This window comes from Nicotiana attenuata, unplaced genomic scaffold (assembly GCF_001879085.1).
Source record: "Nicotiana attenuata strain UT unplaced genomic scaffold, NIATTr2, whole genome shotgun sequence".
In the NCBI taxonomy this organism is placed as follows: domain Eukaryota; kingdom Viridiplantae; phylum Streptophyta; class Magnoliopsida; order Solanales; family Solanaceae; genus Nicotiana; species Nicotiana attenuata.
In genome coordinates this window covers 29,211-49,104 of record NW_017673749.1, presented here as the reverse complement: position 1 = coordinate 49,104, position 19,894 = coordinate 29,211, and the positions used below count along the sequence as shown (strand labels likewise).

Sequence of the window (19,894 nt, the reverse complement as noted above, 5' to 3'; positions counted from 1 at the left end):
CCGAAATTCCGGGTCCTGCTTAAGTAGGTCCGCCAGCGCCCGATGCTTGGCACGGCACCGTTGGTACTTCTTCGCCATCTTGTTGAAAGTGGCTGCCTTCTTTTGCGCCCGCCGCCTCCTCTCCACCTCCAAAATGAGAGTCTAAAAAGGAGAAGAAAAAGAGGAAAGGCAAGTCAGTACGCATCAAAGTTAGCCTTACGGCACACAAAGAAAACTGAAAGCTACCTGCAAGGCCGCGCCAGCTACCCTCCGGGATAGATCCCCGTCACTAACACCCTTCAGCATTTCACGCTCAGCAGCCGCACATAACAGGGTCATATCCGTTGCGGCCTGCTCGCTGTGTTGTAACAGGTTATACCCTCCTGGGATCATAATTCGGCGGTTGGACCTACCCGCCGTCATCTCCACATGGGCTGGACCCCTCGTTAACCCATCTGCATCTCCACGGGCGGCCTCAGTGTCCGCCCTCTCGGCACCATCGCCCACTTCTCCAACAGCAGCCGACGAACCGCTCTCCGGAACACGGGCTGGGCTGGCGTCGGCAACAGCTCTCCTTTGGGGAACCGACCTCCCAGAACGGATAGCATCGGCCATAAAAACCGGCCTCGACACTTGACGGGGTTCACTTACCCTCTCGTCTTCAGTCGCTATCCCCTTGCCCGTTATCAACCGCCGTCTCTTTCTCTCTGGCGGCTCCTCACCTTCAGAAGTCTCCTCCATAGGCCGCGGGGACGGCACTGAAGGAGTCGCTTCACTTGCGGACGCCGCCATAGGCGCAACCTCCTGCTGAGGAACCTCTGGAGCGCCATCACTGAACGAGCCGCAGGGTATGTCTCCGCCATCAGAGTCGGTCTCCGCCCTAGGCGAGGTAACGACAGCCTTCTTCTTCTTGGGGGCGCTCCGACCTGCCAACACAAGTAAGTGAGGTAACAAAACCTAAGGGAACTTCCAAACCAAGGCCGAAGAATTACCAGACGGGCCGTACTGTTGAAGAAATGCAGCCCAGGTACGACATTCCTCCGCATAAGGTATCAATCATTCCACCCACGATTTAATACTGTCAATAAATTGGGGTGGAGAAGCCCTCGTTACAAAAAAAAAAGAAAAAAAAGAAATCACAGTGGCCGAATGGTCAAGGTCACGAACAATCATGAATTCTACAAATAAAGGTACTCACGTTCTGGGTTCCATCTTTCCGGGAATCCTTCAGGGTTAGACACCAGGTGCTCCATTCTGATGTAGAAGTACCTACGCCAGAAGTGGCGATTGGCCTTGTCGTCAGACTTAACTACCAAACCCTTCGTACCACGGCTTTTCAACTGCAACATGGTACCCCTCAGGTAACCAGGGCTGAATAACTGTAAAAGATGATGAACTGAGACGCCGCACTCAGCCCTAGCCGCGTACGTGGTCAGAATCCTGCACACCTTCAAGGTGTAAGGAGTAAGCTGAGCCGGACACACATTGAAAAAACGGCAAAGCTCCTCCGCTAGAGGGTAAATCGGGAGACTATAACCGATCAAAAACGGGTACTCGTAAAATGTGCAGTACCCAGGCCTGTGCACATTGGCATAGTCCATACCAGCCGGAGCCATTTCCACATGGTCCAGAACGTTGTGTGTCGCTCGAAGGTTGTCTAGATGAGATTGCAATAAATCACTATGCTCCCAGGGAAGGGCTGGACTTTTCATTTGAAAATCCTTTCGAATATGCATTTCCTTTGGGAGGACGTTGTCTACAGTAAGGGGAACGAGGGTCTTTTTCACTTCCTCCTCCTCACCGCCAGAGGAAGGCGGAACCCTAGATGGGTCAGTGTCCTTGGTCTTTTTACCACCTTGACGACTTTTTACCATGATGATTCTGTTGGGGGAAATAAGGCAGTAACAACGAGAAATATGACTTCAAAGAAGTGGAGGAATCTCACATGAAATAACGGTTACAAGAAAGAAAGGCAAAGAAGTAAACCAGAAAATATTTTCCAAAGGTTCGAAAGATGAATTGGATTGAACCTCTCCCCCATTTATAGGGTTAGGTTGCGCAGAAATCGAAGAGTCATGATTCAAAACATGCGCGGGAAACCAAAATGTCACATCATCCTATGAACCGCCTCGGGAGTAAGTATAATAATGACGCATACAGGCGATGACGTCATTCCGAAAAGAAGCCACGCGTCAGTGGCTCAACAACGTCATACATTTCGCCTCATTCACGTTGCCGCCCCAGGTCGAGGTCAAATTCTCCTAAGACGAGGATTGCATTTCCGCCCATTGAAGACGCCTACCGAATGCGTCTCCAACGAACGGAGGGACTAACTGTATAGGGGAAAATTTGACCGTCAACGTCTCTATGCCAATGGGTACGCCCAGTGAGTATACGTCAACTAACGTAAGGGTACGACTTGGACGTGGGGACAAAAGCGACACCGTTTAAGACTAAGTGTCTTCACTAGGAAAATGTTACCTATTTTTGTATCTTTTTGATTATTTCGAGGGAGGTCTCCTACTATATAAGGGAGACCTTCACATTGTAAAAGGGGAGTCTGATTCTCGAATAATACAACTCTCTCATTTTTTCCTACTCTCTCTCTATCTCTATCTCTAACGAATACTTTCTCTTAAGTTCATATTATCATTTTACACTATTAGATCTACAACAACAACTTCATTTTTCATCTCTAGGTTTATTATATTTGATTACGATTTACCCTTTCCTACTTTTGATTGTTCTTGAGCTTGCAAAGTATATCTATAACTTTTGAGCCAAACAATGTCCTGTAGAGATTAAATTCTATAAATTTGCCATCTCAAATTACGTACGCATAAAAGATATTCATAATAAGAAATGAATATCTCAAATTACGTATGCATGTGAAAAGATAATTTTGAGAATTATAAATATACAGATGAACTAAAAAGCCACGCATGGAGAAAATTGGAGAAGAAGATGCAAAACCTGGCGCAAGGAAACATAAAGAGGAAGGGTATGCCCTAAAGGTAAGCGTGCCAATTGTGGACAACATGATAAAAGTTACGAACAGAGAAATATCACATCAAGAAAAAAGATCAATAAGGAAGCTCTCTAGTCTACACTATGAACGGCACCACCACCTCCCCACAATCAGAATTACCGGATCTTAGCTCCATGCATATTGATACTCCTCCAAATCCAAACCATAGCTCCACAAATTCTACTCTAACTTTTGCACAAACTTTGCTTGCAAATAATCAATTCACCCCTTTCACTAATACATGTCACCAAACTCACACAAATATTAATCTTACGGATGAAACAACAATCTTCACCACGACACATACCCCTCACATCAGTTGATAAGTCACGCCTCTATTCCCTATGGAAATTCTCAGTCATCGTTAAATTTTTCGGAAGGAAAGTAGGACATCAAACCTTACGCTCTAAGTTACTTAGACTTTGGAAGCCTACAGAAGACCTCCCACTAATCGATTTGGAGTCTGACTTCTTTTTAGTTAAATTCCAAAAGGAAGAAAACATGATCAAAGCCTTACACAATGGACCTTGGCTTATATTCAAGCATTTTCTTTCCGTTCGCAAATGGGAACCAAAGTTTATAGCCTCCAACATTCAACTCACCTACACAACTATTTGGCTACGACTGCTAGAACTACCTACCGAGTTCTATGACTTTGAAATACTTCAACGAGTGGGAGAAAAAGTAATTCACTCCTCAAAGTTGACACATGCACTTCTGCAACTACAAGAGGCGATATGCACAAATATGTATAGAAGTACCTTTGGAGATGCCATTCAAAACTCATGTGTACATAGGTACACATAGACAACAAATACTATATGAGGGGCTCAACATGTTATGCACATTATGTGGTAGGCTTGGCCACACCAAACTTTTCTGTTCCTCTACATCAATCCCTTCATCTAAACCTACCCAAACTTTGCAAGCCAGTTCGTTGAATGAAACTTCCACTACAAACACTCCACATGCAATTAAACTAGAAAAAAAACAAATAACCAATTACACCAACGGGAGAATGGAAACCGTCATTTTCCCATCAATGACTCGTATGCGTGGACAATCTCATACAACCAACCAAGTACGTACACCACCAATGGCGGCTGAAGGCGTGGGATCCACAGGTATGGCCGCTAACTTGTCCCTCCCAAACCCTGCTAACCCTACCCCAATTAAAAAATTAATAAAAAATAAAAATAGTAAGAATGAATTTTCTACCCCACCAAAATTTTTCAACAACACTTTTAATTTTTTTTTAATGGAAAATAATCTAATAGAACAAACGGGCACCACTACAGGCCCAAATGCCATGGACCTCCAGATAAGTAAACCCAATAGCCCAAAACCCCCTAAGAGCCCAATCTTAAAATCTGTAGCCACTTTTGATGATTCATCACCTATATCCATACCAAATGAAATAACTAATCTACACGTGGACACCACAGATGACACCTTGACAAATGCAGGCCCATGCACCTCCACGTCACCCCTCTCTATAGCCACTCAATTGCACACCTATGTTACGGCATCCACTCCACCACCCCTAACACAAAATAACCTACACACAGTCACACACAAAGCCCAATGTCTACACTTCCCAACAAAAAAAATGATCTACAGATTGGAGAAGCCCAATACCCTAAACAAGCAAACACCACTGGCCATTCACGTGACCCAAACTCACACGACATTATACACGACATTATACCTACACTACCCACATCAAATCAACCGCTTAATTTAACCTCTCAAACACCACTACTCAGTGAAACACAATCATTAAATACCACTCCCTCTACATCTACTAAATCTTCCAATACTCAGAGCCTTTTATCATTAAATGAATAGCTCAAACCACAATTTCCATCACCGAAGGAAACTATCCTTCACCAACACCAGTCTCCTTCAACACCCTCTATTCATCAACACCATAACCATGCAACCACCACAAGAACACCCTCAACAACCAACCCCTATCTACATAACTCAGTACCCGCCACCACAAACGTACCCTCAGTCATGACGATGAGTCTTCAAGATCATGCATTGACATTCACCATGGAACTAGACAATCAGAATGTGATAGTAATGATCAAAAACCCAACAGATATAGCACAGATAGTAACGGAGGGAATGCACATGGGAGTGGAACTTTACAAACAATACTTCTAGGCCATGCACCCTCCATCTGCTTTCACCCAAATCCAACACAAGACACCACCATTTCTAGCAAACTTAACCATGCAGAACCACCACTCCACACAAACGAACACCATGGAACTACCATTTTACCCCATACAACAACCACCTCAAACATTTGTTCCTTGGATCCAACACAGATTATTGATAGCCCCAACAAAACCTCTCCAAGAACAAGCCTCATCTTATCACTCACTCATTCCTCCAACAAGTCCACTCCACCACCCTAGTCCACCTACATACGAACACGACAAAATAGCTCAATTGGAAGTAGCAACCACAATGGCGGAGATACACGAAACAATGCCCATCCTGTGTTACTTAAATGGGGACAAAGCCTACACCCTCAAAGAACAGTACGAAAAAAATGATCATCGCGTACCTACTAGAACTACTAAGTTGTTCCCTAAGCATACGCCCCACAAGCAATCCGGAGGTGGGGGAACTAGCCATAGTGCTGATCCCAGCACTAACTCAAAGGCCATCACCAGTGGAGAGGGAGGAACAACCATCTCCACTATAACCTCAATAATCAATACATGCGATTCATCAAATGGAACTACCGAGGAGATTAGTCACCGGATTTCAAACATAATTTTCGCTCCATGCTCAACTACCACAACCCAGCTTTGGTAGCTCTGTTTGAAACGCACATGCAAGATCATGAGGGTCTCAAAACTGATTTTGGATTCACACACTTGGCTCAATCACCAGCTGAAGGCCTATCTGGGAGACTTGCACTGCTTTGGAAAGGTGATATGCTCAAACTCGACCAAGTCACAGTTACAAGCCAAGAAATACACTCCATTGTCCAGGTACCCCCAAACCCTAACACTTGGCTACTCTCTGTCATTTATGCTAAAAATGATTCTTTTGCAAGAACAATATTATGGATAATCTAAGAGCTTTGCATGATTACCTAAAAATGCCTTGGATAGTAGGAGGAGATTTTAATGAAATTATTAAAGCTGCTGAAAAATATGGGGGTTTAGATATTAATAATAGGAGGAGTGATAAATTTTTACAATGTCTTAATTATTGTAATCTAGTTGGTCTCGGCTATACAGGTAGTAGATTTATGTGGTCTAACAATAGACACTTTACACATCGAATACTAGAAAAATTTGATAGATGTGTAGCAAATTACGACTGGCTAAACATGTTTCCAGAAGCCTCTATTCACCACTTACCAAGAACACACTTCAACCATAGCCCATTGTTACTAAACCTTCATAATCATAAAGCTCCAATTGAAAAAATATTTCATCTTGAAACAATCTGGACTACGCATCCTCAATTTAACTCCATAATTACTAACAATTGGACCCCTAATAAATATATAGTCACAGCTATAAACGATTTTACAAAAGACATCTTGGAATGGAATCGAACCATGTTTAGTAACATTTTTAAAGATAAAAAAAATACTACTAGCAAGAATACAAGGCATTCAGAATTCTCCAAAATATTCTACCAGTCAGTTTCTACAACATCTTGAACATGATCTCATAGCCCAATATAACGATGTCCTTAAATTGGAAGAGGATTTTTGGAAGCTCAAATCTAGAATAAATTGGCTTCAAGATGGAGATGTCAATACTAAGTTTTTCCACCTCACTACTTTACAAAGACGTAGACGTAATTATATTACCGCACTAAAAGACTCAGCGGGTAACTGGATTTTGGATCAACAAGAGATAAATACCTCAATTGAGAATTACTACAACTTATTCACTACTATCCATAACCACCACACACATCCCACTTACACCGCCAGTTACAATACTATCACTAATCAAGACTCTTCCAAATTGGCCTCCACCATTACACAATTGGAAATTACCAATGCCCTACAATCTTTACAACCCTTAAAGGCACCTGGGCCAGACGAATTACACCCATACTTCTACAAAAATTACTAGAACAAAGTGAGTCCATCTGTAATCTCTTTCTGTATGGAAGTATTTAGTACACAACAAATTCCATAAGAGGTGAATAAAACATGCCTATTCCTTATTCCTAAAGTCGAACAACATACCTCAATCACTCAGTATAGCCCCATAAGCCTTTGTAACACCCTTTACAAATTAATCACCAAAATTATCGTACACAGTATCAAACCCATATTATCTAGCCTCATAAGCCCAGAACAATCACCCTTCCTGAAAAATCGTAAAGCGTTTGATAATGCAATTATCGTGCACCATTTTAGAAAAAAAAGGTGCTCATGCATCTTTTCTCCTTAAATTAGATCTAGAAAAAGCTTTTGACAAATTAGAATGAGGATTTATTCATGACACCCTCCACTATTTTAATTTCCGAAGAAAGTTGATTAAATTAATTATGTGTTGCATTACCACCTCCTCCATCTCAATCTTAATCAATGGAGCACCCACTCCTTTCTTCACCCCTTCAAAAGCATCTGCCAAGGGGACCCTTCTCACCTTACATATTCATTCTATGTATGGAGATGCTATCCCGTAAAGTACATGCGGAAGTGGATTACATGAAGTGGCATCCCATAAAATTATCCAGACAAGGTCCCCCAGTCTTCCACTTATTATTTGCTGACGACATAACCTTAACATCTAAATTAATCACAAGGAGTACCAATTCGGTCATTGACACACTGAATCTCTTTACAAAAGTTTTAGGACTAACTATTAATTAGAACAAATCAAAAAATTTCTTTGCGAAGAATACCTCTATGGAAGATAAATAAAGTGTGATCAATTCCTTTCACATGAGAGAGGGGTCAAACTTTAGAAAATACCTCGGATACCCTATATTCAACAAACGACCTACTAATTCAAGCTTCCAATTCCTCCTTGATAACTATAAAAATAGACTTGCCGGATGGAAGACTAATTTGTTAACAATGGCTGGACGAACTACCTCAATAAAGGCTACACTCAACTGTTTACCAAATCATGTTATGCAGCTTATTAAATTACCTACTAACATAACCAAGCAATTATAACGTTATCATGCATACGTAAATCAACGCATATACCTGCACAATAAGTGCAAAAGTGTAGCATGAGTACGTAAATCAACGCACACCCAGTAAGTATCTAGCTTAACTCCGGAGAAGTAGAGACAAGTGGTCGACATCGACACTTACCAGTGGTCCAATAAATCAAGTACAGTAAAAAGTAAACAAGTATGAGGCATGGTAAAAAAATAGTGTAAACAAATTTAAGCATGTGGTACGGTCCTCCTCTGAACAGTAAACACAAGCTCTCAATTGTCGGTTACCTCCTCAACTGGAGAATATATAAAATAGTCCCCACCAGATTGATCGTCACAACTCAAATTAGGAAAGCACACGAATATGCTGATTTCTTATCAAATATTATGCACGACACTAACGAGGCGAACGGTCTGATCCCATAAGAGTGTTTCATGATGCTGTCGAGGCGAACGGCCCGATCCTATAAGAGTATTTATAGATATGCTGAGGCGAACAACCAATACCTTAAGAATGTATTACTGCCGAGGCGAATGGCTCAATCCTATAAGAATGTGGTACTGCCGAGGCGAACAGCCCGATCTCATAAGAATATGGTACTGCCGAGGAAAACGGCCCGATCCCATAAGAATGTGGTACTGTCGAGGAGAATGGACCGATCCTATAAGAATGTGGTACTGTTGAGGCGAACGACCCGATAAGAATATGATACTGCCGAGGTGAACAGCTAGATCCCATAAGAGTATGATACTGCCGAGGCGAAAGGCCTAATCCCATAAAAGTGTAGTACTGCCGAGGTGAACAGCCCAATCCCATAAGAGTGTGTTACATAATCCTGCCAAGGCAAACGGCCTAATCCTATAAGAGTGTAATACTGCCAAGGCGAACGGTCCGATCCTATAAGAGTGTATTATATAATCCTGCCGAGGTGAATGACCCGATCCCATTAGAATAAGAAGCTTTAGTGGGTCCTTGACCCCAATCACGAATATATGTGTGAGTTATGAAATTTAAGGAAGCTTTTCGATGAAAACGCACAACGCAGGAGAAATTCGAAAGGGAAGCACAATTATTTTGCGGCTAATCAAATAGCTCGTCAAATCTCTACAATAGCGAGTCTATCACTATACGGAAGTCTAGTCTCAAGTCGTAATGCGAAATGAAAGAATCAAATAGGAAGGGATACCTCAAATAGTATAATTACAACAAGGCGTGAACCTAAATCTACCCGGACATAATCGGGAATTCTAGCATACGCACGGACACTCGTCACCTCATACGTGCGCAACTTCCACAACATGTAGCATATAACAAGGATAACACCTACAGGTTAAATTTCCCCTCACAAGGGTAGACATGATACTTACCTCGCTCCTAATTTTCATAACCGACTCCAACGCCTCTCTAGCACCCCATCGATCCGAATCTAGCCAAACAATCATGAAAACCAATAAAAATCTACTCCAATATCATAATTAATTTGTTTATAACCATTCCTAACTCCGCTCGAAAAGTCAACAAAGTCAACCCTCGGGCCCACATGCCCGAATTCGGAAAATATTCGTAGATAAATTTTATCCATAATACCACGAACTCAAATATATAATTTATTCCTAATTTCATGTCCAATTTCGTGGTAAAAATCTAAAAATACCAATTTCTAGGTTTCTTTCAAAATCTCACAATTTCTACTAATTTCCATGTTTAAATCCTTGTAGAATCCATGTAGTCAGCTAACAATATGAGGGAATTACTTACCTTGCAATATATGAGGAAAATCTCCCCTTGAAGCTCTCAAAAAATCCCCCTAACTAAGAGAGAATGAGTGAAATGAGCAAAAATCCTGACTAAAAAATTTCTGCCCTGGCCCGTCCTTCATCGCGATCGCGAAGGATAATGACCCCCGCCCTTCGCCATAGCGAAGGCTAATATTTTATTCTACTCGTTCGCGACTTGCACATCACGTTCGTGAAGCCTATGACCCCCGCCCTTCGCATTTGCGTTGAAAGCATCGCATTCGCGAAGGCTAAATGGCTCATGGGCCCAACTCCCATTCCTTCTTCGCGCTCGCGACCCCTATGTCCCGTTCGCGTAGGTTCCTCAGGTTCTTCTCCGCGTTCGCGACCCCTATATCGCACTTGCGATGATCAAATTCAGCAGTCCCAAAAATCCTTCTTTGCGAATGCGTGAATCCCTTTGCGTTCGCGAAGAACAAAACCAAATGCCAACAACCAGCAACAACACTTGGTCCGAAACCATCCCGAAACACACCCGAGGCCCTCGGGACCCCGTCCAATCATGCCAACTAGCTCCTATACCTGACACAAACCTGCTTGAGGCCTCAAATCACACCAAACAACATCAAAATCACGAATCGACGATCGAAACCTTTCTTTAAACTTTTAAACATTCAAATTTCGACGAACGCGTCCGAATCATACTTAAACATTCCGGAATGACGCTAAACTTTATGCATAAGTCATAAACTGGGAGGGGTAGTTTGTGCTTCATGAACGTGGGGCACGTGTTACACCCCATGTTTTCATACATAAAAGGACATCGTAAGTCAATTGATCTAAGATCGAAAGTAAGATTATCTTTGAAAGTACATAAAGTAAGTTAATCTTGTTACCTTTTACAAATATTTTAGATCATGAACTGCAAGTACCAAGAGGGTCGAAAGGTTTAGAAGCTAAACGAATCGAATGAACAAAATAAGTTTCGTCAAAATTCGGCCAGTTAGAAATCTTAAAACTCGTACACTGAGGTAAGAATATGGTGTTTAACATGATAAGAAGGTGATGTTATGAGATATTTTAGTCGTATGATAGTCGTGTGTTGTGTTTTGAAGTAAAGAGAGTTATGAAACCAAAGTCGACAAAAGTCGCCACAACTTACGTTCATAAATTTTACTAAAATTTGGGTCTAATATCAATGATCCTTTCTCCCAATATACTTGGAGTTACAGGGTGATCCACCCACCAAATTGAAGGTCTACGAGTTTAGTTTCCAACGTTCAATACAAAATTAAAGTAGAGAGATATTTGCATTTTTACGAGACTACATAGACTGGTATGTGACAAGTAGGTGCATCACCTACTTGCTTAAATGAAGGAACCAAACACACTGCCACGACGCGTGGTGCGCCGCAGGAGTGCAAAATCCTGTTGCCTTGCAAATGTCATGCTCTCTATAAGATCCCCAAGCACACAGTGTGGCAATGTCGCCCCATGTGGCGTGCCTGTGTATTTTTTCCAGGGATATTTTCCCGTTTCGGCTAGGAAAGGGTGGTTTCGTCTGGGCCCGACCCTACTTGGTATAAATACATGGAAAACATTATTTTTTGGACTTTTGACATACTTTCGACCTAAGGAAGCTAAGGAGGAGTTGGAAGAACACAAGCACAAGGATTTCATCATTCCTTCCTCGCTCAAGACCCATGTTTCCTATACTTTAATTATATTTGTGAAGAATTTCTCCATGTCTATGGAGTAGTTCCCTTTAGGGTTTGATGGATTTAGTGTATTGATGATTGTTTGGGGATTATAACTCTTGTTTTATGTATTGAATCATTTTGGATGATTTAATTGTTGCATCTATATTCATTAGTTCATGTAATCGAGAGAGGCATAACTTGTGATATTTTTGTATTATATTCTTGGTTGGGTTCGTAGATTATTACAAATAATCAAAAGAGGCTAGTTGAATCATTAATTAAACCTGGTTAGGAGAATAATCGAAAGGGATTTTCCTAAAGACCAATCCGTTACGCATTGTTGCATATCTTCACAGTGCTTAATTTGGTTCATCTTGTAAGGTTGAGACTTAATCGAGAGAGGAGTTTCTGCTGAACGTTTGAACTAATAATCAAGTGAATTTGAGAGACTCACTTGAACATTTGAATTGAATTATCTAGAGTTAGATCCCGAATAATTATCTTGCACCCATCTTGTCAAAACCCTATCTTCTCCCACTGATAACCTTATTTGCTTATTCCTTGTCTCAATAGTCACTAGTCAACAGCTTTAGATTCTTAGTTAATTTTAATTAGTAATCATATAAATCTCAACTGTTGATCCTCCTGGATAGCAATCGAGCTAGAAACTACAAAAATATTGTTTAAATCTAATCCGTATGAATACGATATTATGCTATACTATATTTGATTAGTGAGCATAATTTAAGTGTGTTTTGCGCCCGTCGACAAGTTGAAAGTGGCCTTGGTATTAGTTTCCATTTCTAGTTGAAGTCACTATGTGAATTGAAGTCATTTCATATTTTTGGTGCTATATTGTCTTGTAAATAGGTTATGTGTGAGGTATTTATTATGAAATGACGATTTTAGACGTTAGTATTATTGGAATAATGTTTAATTGAGTAATAAAAATGTCTTTCGCATTTTGATGGATATTTTGTTAATTTAACCTTACACTTAAGATCTTCCCACTCTTGCATGGCATCAGCTTTGGTCCAAGAATTGTCTCCACTAACTCTTGCATGGCATCAGCTTTCCACTTCCCAACTGAAAGTTTCGATCCCATAAAATACTTCGCCAAACCCTACGAAAAACCCTACGAAAAACCTATATATATATATATATATATATATATATATATATATATATATATATATATATAATGTATATTTGGTCGAGATAATTTTCAAGTATAACCTTGTCACCAACTCTTCTATTATTAATTTCCTCTTGTTTGTAATCTTATCCACCAATTCTAAGATGTAACAACCCCGATTGTTGTTTTGCGCACTTGTAATCTGAATCGTGTTTTTGAGATTTTGTATTAGTTTGTATTACCATTTTGGACTTGTAGAGATGATTAGGAACCAAGGGGCTCGAGTGGATTTTAGCATCCCATGGGGCAAGATTGAAAAATCTAAAAAAATAGATCACCCCTTGTGCTCCGGTGCGTAAGATTTTGCATCCCATGCCGCATGCCCTTCGCATGGCAAAGCTTTTTTTCTTTTTTTGGCTTTGTGCGACAAGCATGCACCACACAGGCAACGCACAAGGGGCAAGGTGCGCTGGGGGCATGCCACACGGACATAGTGCGAGGGTAAAATTTCAAAACACTATAAATGAGCCATGATATGAATCTAGATTAGTCGGACCAATGAATTACTAGATGACTAAACCAAGAAAAAAAAAAGATACGGTCACGCGTTTTACTACTTTTATCCAACTTTTATCTCCCTCCTTCTAATTGATTTTAGCTCCTTTCTCTACATGTCTTCAACAAATTTATTTTTTACTGCAAATATAAACTGAGCTTTTAGGCGGTACCATGTAGAAACATAGAAGGCACAAATATGACCAAAAATTGTAAAGATGATTTCAATGCCAGAATAGTGCCTCACACAAATTTCATAGAAGTAAATCAGGGATGTAAGCAAATGCAAAGAGAGAGCAGAACTCCACTTTTCTCAACTTGAACATCCCATGTACTGTATTTTATGTAAATGCTCAAAATGACTAATTCTTTCAGATATTTTCCCTCTACTTTCGCGAGAATCTAACTGCGATTGATGCAAAATGATGACTTGCAAGCTGATCTCTCTACATTCTGGAAATGTCAAGGGCAGGAAGAAATAGAATGTACAAAGGAAAACCTTGTATTCAGTTTATCAAGTTATACAGGTGGAGGTGGCAAGTCTAATAGAAGCCAGAATCCAACACAATCATCAGAATTCAGGTCATTTTGAATAGCAAGGAAGTGCAAACCTCCACATGCTTTCTTTGCTGCTTCCCAAGCTTCTGCTTCACTTGTGGATACAGGGTTTTTCTTGTAAGTGGCATAAATGTAGCGGGTAGAGATACCCACAGACAAAATTAAGGAAGCTCGGGCAACATCAGCTTCAATCGAACAGACTTCCAAACCATTCATCCAAGCTGTAGTAGTGCACAACAAAAAGAATATAAATGTCTTAAAATGCAACAGAAATTGTATATGATTATCTAAAGGCATTTCTAGTTGTGCAACAGAAATTTTATATGCAGATAAAAACATTTCTAGGGAACACGTTATTCAGCGTTAAGGTAAAATAAAAGAGACATGTTATAAAGGAAATGACCATAAAATGATCTCTCATTCAAAGTTTTGGCAATAAAATTTTATAACTATTATATTTAGTAGAGCAATCAGAGTACAAATTACCACTACTGCCCAGAGTTAACAGGCCACTTGAAAGAAGTAATGAAATCCAAACAAACCACATCTCGGAACAGTATATGTATTCTAGTTAATCCTTACAGGAAGGTTCAACCTACAAGGAATAGCCTTTTATCCCTTTTTTCCTTTTGGTGCACCCATGAGGTTCCTATAGGTATAGAAGATTGTGTGTCATTTGTACAAAACCGTATCTTTTTGTAAAGCTTTCTACTTTTGGTATACTTGTTGGATAGGGGTGTTTTTTCCCATTGTTCATATAATTTTGTTGCTTGATCAAAAGAAAAAGAGGGTTCAACACTTCAACCTATGGCCTCAGGATTTTGGGCCCACAACCTGCCATCTCTGCTAATTCTGACTGGTTATCCTGCTTATTGAACAATTAAATCCTTAGACACTCTGCCCCGAAAATTGTGGTCATGACAAATTGTTGCAAACTAGAACTATGATGTTGATTTAATTCAGTGAAATCCGATTCTATTCAAAAGAGGGAAGAAACGGAAAGTATGTCAACGTATACTGATAGAGAATATGAGAGTCATAAAAGAACTATGATGGAAACTTGTCAATCTAGGAACAACACCTGTGCTCGTGCATGCTAACAATCTCGCATAAACAAAAAAAGTTAACAATAAAGTTAAAAAAGATTGGTAAAGCTATCATACCTGCTAATGGTTTTGCACGTGAGGTTGCAACCGCTAGTCCGGGAATCAATGTTTTGTCCTCAATTTCGATTCCCAGAAGATCCAAGTCTAAACTTGCACCAAAAACTAACCTAGTCTCCAGGTTAGATACTTCTTCACGGACAGCTACAAACAAGATGAACTGTAAGTCCATAATTCTGAAGGTACAATATGGATTATTATAGTGGTAATTTATTTGCAACTTGATATTGGTTCTAATCCAAGTCTATATTCTCAAAATGAAATTGCAGTGACAAATATGGCAAATAACAATACAGATTCGTGACAAAGAGGTGCAACAAATAGTGAAACTGCGTATTGCAACTCATCAAAAGCTTCCACAAGGAAATTAGAGATCCTCGGTTAGTCTTTTATCTTCCAGAATGTTACGCTTAAAGTACCTGAAAAAGGCAACTGGACAAAGGCCCACTTTTCTCCATAAAGATTCTCAGGAAGTTCCATTGGAAAAGGATTGTCAAGTGCAAGAAGTGGCTTGGCTCCTTTTTGAAAACCAGGATGGCGAGTATAAACAGTTTCATAGCGGTCTTCGAGCCAAAGAACAAGTGATAAACACTGAAATACAGCAGCAGAAATTAAAATATACTTCTATAGAAGAAATGGCATTGATTAATAACTTAGAGCATGTTTCAACACAAATTAAGACGATTGCGTTGTTAAAGTTCTCTAACTTCAAAAGTGTAAAATATTGTTGTAACGTTGTTATACCCTCAGGAAAGTACCTGTCTGTGCCCATCAGGTGCACTGACAGAATATACTGGTGCTCAATTTACTGTTGCAGACCTAAATCCTCATCTATTTTTTAAATCATTACTAGTCCAACTTTTTAATCATAGTAGTCTGGAAAACTTTCAAATTACAAATCATAAATGGTAACAACGTAACGAAAGAATTATTACTAGCAGGGGCATTGATGAAAAGGCTCAAAGAAGTAAGGAACAAACATACTTTTTTTTTTTTTTACTAAATATGAGTTTCCAGATAAACATTCCAAACAACTTTTAATTGGGGGAATTTTATAAGGACTCAAAACATATTAGCTTCTTTTTTCCAAAATGAAGAAATGTCGTCAATACAACCAACAAATTATGTTTGCCAAAAGTTTAGCCAATACAACTGTTGATAAAAAGTTTCTTCAGAACAATAAAATCTTGAAATTTAAAAGTAAGAAAATAAGAAAAAAAAAAAAAGGTAATTGCAGATTATTTGCAGTCATCTTGTACTAGTTATTTCTTCACCTAATCCCGAAGATGCTCCAGAATCTTTTCGATTGCTTGTTCGAGAACTACGATCTTTAGCTCTGGAACTGAATCATTTCCTTGTATCTGAGAAGAACTTCCAGATTAATAGGAAGGAAGCTTAATCGGAATCAATAATAATTTTTCTTCTATGATCGATTGATATAAACATCAACAGCTCCGAATTGGATCAGTTTCTCCTCAACAAATAAGTGCTTGGGCCACTAAAATCCTGCCTAATGGAGAGATAGTTGGAGAGGTAACAAAACCCTATACTTTTCATTACAAAACTAACAAACCGGAAAAAGATGGATTATTTTGTGAAAGAATTTTTGGTCCTATAAAAAGCGGAATTTGTGCTTGTGGAAATTATCGAGTAATCGGAGATGAAAAAGAAGACCCGAAATTTTGTGAACAATGCGGGGTCGAATTTGTTGATTCTCGGATACGACTGATTCCTCACAGGCAGGAAGGGAATTGTTTAATATGGGCCTCTTTTGTTTTCTTCTTATCAAAGAATGAACGTTTGTTACTTCACGGATCAAAAACCAATTTTCCCTATTCATTTGGCCATTACTGAGTGGTGTATATACAGCATTGAGGGCACAGAAAGGAGTCTGAAACTGATATGCATTTTCAGATCAAATACGAAAATGAAGCTCTCCATTATATATCTAACTGAAGCATGGAAAGGGGAAGCTTCTCTTGGAGAGACTACAAACACAGAGGACAGTAAAACAAAAAAATCCAAGATACAGGATGGATTTGTAACCAAGTCAACACAGGGTTATACTGATGAGGTAGCTGTTTTATGCTAACGAGACAGCTCGACAAAAAACAGCCTTCTCACACACCAGAAGGTAGTAGTTCCATTCAAGTTTTTCTCTAGCCAGATTATTTTATCTGTAACAGCCAATTGCAATAAAGAATCTCTGTTTAACCAATTATGATGAAATCAGCAAAGGAAATCTACAAAAGCTCATCGTTCATACAAAATTTATATCTTTATACCAATAGTCACCAAAAGACAAAATGGAGGCAGCATTTTATATGCTTAATTGTATCCTTATGGATTTACCCGGAAAATATGGTACGATCAACACAAGTTTTCACAAACTTCATTTTCTAGCCTTTAGATAATTCTGGCATCAGTAAACATAAAAATGCGGCCACTTAACAATTCATGTCATTGATCATGCCGAGAAGAATGTCAGCAACCACTTATGTTTAACTATAAAATACTATATTGCTAAAGCCATTGAATTCTGCATTTCCTACTGCTAAAATCTTTGTAAAAGTAGTTCACCATAAGTTCATCCAAAAGCTATAACTGATGCGCGAGAAAACAATCAGGCAAATACCCGTTTGCTAGGAACAGGTTTGATGCCAAGCTCATTGCAAGCTCTTGTAATAATTGTCTGCATTTGTGACCTAAAATTCAAAAGATTCAAAACTCCATATCAATTATGCAACAGAAATACTCCCTCTCTCCCAATTTAAGTGATGCACTTTGCTTTTTAGTATGTCACAAAAAAAATGATACTTTGTTTGGATCGAAATAATATGGTGCATGCGCAAGCTAACAATGCAAAGCTGCTGGACGATAAGATCGTACAAGAAAGAAAATATACTAAAGAGTAGGACATTATAATGGGGTTTGGTCGGTTGACCTACATATAAAAATTAGTCTAAAAATATAAAAACCATTGAGAGAAAAATCTCCCCTAAACAAGACTCTTTAATGACTACATTGTGAATATTATTGTTGTTTTTCTTGTTGTGGGAAGAAAACGTCAATTTATAGAATTACAAAATTTCTCCTCCAAAAAAAGGATAAGGCATATGAAAGAGATTTATCCATTTTAGGGTTTTTTTTCCCTTCCTTCAACAAAAAGAGTCCTAATAAATTAAAAATTCAGGGCAAAATCCTAACAATTATCCCCTTGGCCTGAATTTTCTTACAAAATTTGATTCACCTTCTTCAAATAATCTTTATCAATGCTGCTTGTCATGATTAAAAACGGGTATGAATTAAAATTGGAGCCCCGTGCATTAAAAGTGAACACGATTTAAAAATGACTTTTGGTTTCAAAGATGCAGCAACAGGAATGTTGAAAATATATGATTGAAAGTCTCCATGTGTAGTATTTCAGACTGATTTTTTTGGGATATGTCTAATTAATTGTTGTTTGATCTAAATCCGCCTTAAACTTGTCTTCAACCTTGCTTTAACCATTGGCTCTAATACCACTTGTTGGGATCGAAATAATATGGTGCATCCAGAAGTTAACAATGCAAAGTTGTTGGATGATAAATCATACCAGAAACAAAATATACTAAAAAATAGGACATTATAATGAGATTTGGCGAATTGACCTACATATAAAAACTAGTATAAAAATATAAAAACTATTGATAGAAAAATCTCCCCTAAACAAGACTTTCTAATGACTACATTGTGGATGCTATCTGTTATTTTTCTTGTTGTGAGAAGAAAACGTCAATTTATAGAAATACAAAACTCCACCTTCAAGAAAAGGACAAGGCATATGAAAGAGATTTATTTCTTTTAGGGGTCTTTTTCCCTTCTTTCAAGAAGGGGAGTCCTAATACATTAAAAATTCAAGACAAAATCCTACCAACTTTTTATATTTGAAAATACTTTAACTTTAAACTTCTTAATTTACCCTTAATGATATGATTTATAGCCAGAAGTTTCACACTTCAAGTACAGTCAAACTAGATCACATAAAATGGGACGAATGGACTAGAAAACTAACCTGAAGAAGCGGATTTTATCTGGTAAGGGCACGCCTAAGTCATCACATATGGAGACTAAAGCATCTTTCAAAGTGATGCTATTGATAACATTATTTGGAAAATATTTGGTATACTGAAGGGACAAGGAATCATCACAAACAACAAGCTCCCATAACTTTTTACCTCTAATATCAAGAATTGGCCTAGAGCAAAAATCTATTTCCCATTCAGAAATGCTCTGAGGGTCAATTTCAGGGTCAAGATAGACTAATTCAGCAGTGGGGTCATCATCTTCTTCTTCAGCTTCCAACATTGATGAAATGGAAGAAGCTTCAGAAATTGAACATGATGGAGAATGAACAGACTTGAGCTTGGTTTTGGGAAATTTTGCAAGTGATTGAAAGGGGAATTCAGTTAAAGAAGTGAAATTGGAAATGGGTTTATGAGTTTGAAGTAAAGGGTGTCTGATTCTTGAAGGATTGAATCTTAGAGCAGCCATGCCACCTAAATTTTCGAGCAGCAATGAAAGAAATTGTACAAAGGTGAATGAAATGTAATCTCTTCCACTTATATTTTGGCATTGTGCGGGCCGTCAGATCAAATGGAATTAATGGTCTGGATTTGTCCGAGCTTTTGAGGTGATTACAGTTTTTACCGGTCTTTTCACTAATCCTAAGGGGTAGTTTGATACGTGAGAAAAAGAATAATAATTACGGGATAAAGTTTGGGATTAATTTTATCCCATATTTGATTTAGGATATTAAATAATCCCGACATAATTTTTATACTAAAATAAGGAAGAAGATGGGATAACTAATCACATGGAATATCACACC

The 19,894-nt window shown here is 39.0% G+C and overlaps 1 protein-coding gene across 1 annotated transcript; it reads right to left on the bottom strand.

The window, feature by feature from the left end:
• Nucleotides 1–13,525: 13,525 nt before the first annotated feature.
• Nucleotides 13,526–19,609, bottom strand: LOC109217160. The gene is made up of 5 exons (XM_019381387.1): nt 19,079–19,609; nt 17,660–17,729; nt 15,444–15,615; nt 15,025–15,168; nt 13,526–14,082 (listed from the first exon to the last, which is right to left on the bottom strand). The coding sequence occupies exons 1-5, from the start codon at nt 19,555–19,557 to the stop codon at nt 13,823–13,825; spliced, it is 1,125 nt and encodes a 374-aa protein (XP_019236932.1). The 5' UTR covers nt 19,558–19,609; the 3' UTR covers nt 13,526–13,822.
• Between the last annotated feature and the right edge of the window lie 285 nt (nt 19,610–19,894).

Coding starts and splice junctions, on each gene's coding strand:
- LOC109217160 (XM_019381387.1), bottom strand. CDS start 19,557: ATGGCTGCTCTAAGATTCAATCCTTCAAGAATCAGACACCCTTTACTT. Junction 17,730..19,078: donor GATAAAATCCGCTTCTTCAG/GTTAGTTTTCTA, acceptor TTTGAATTTTAG/GTCACAAATGCAGACAATTA. Junction 14,083..15,024: donor ACGTGCAAAACCATTAGCAG/GTATGATAGCTT, acceptor GCACTACTACAG/CTTGGATGAATGGTTTGGAA.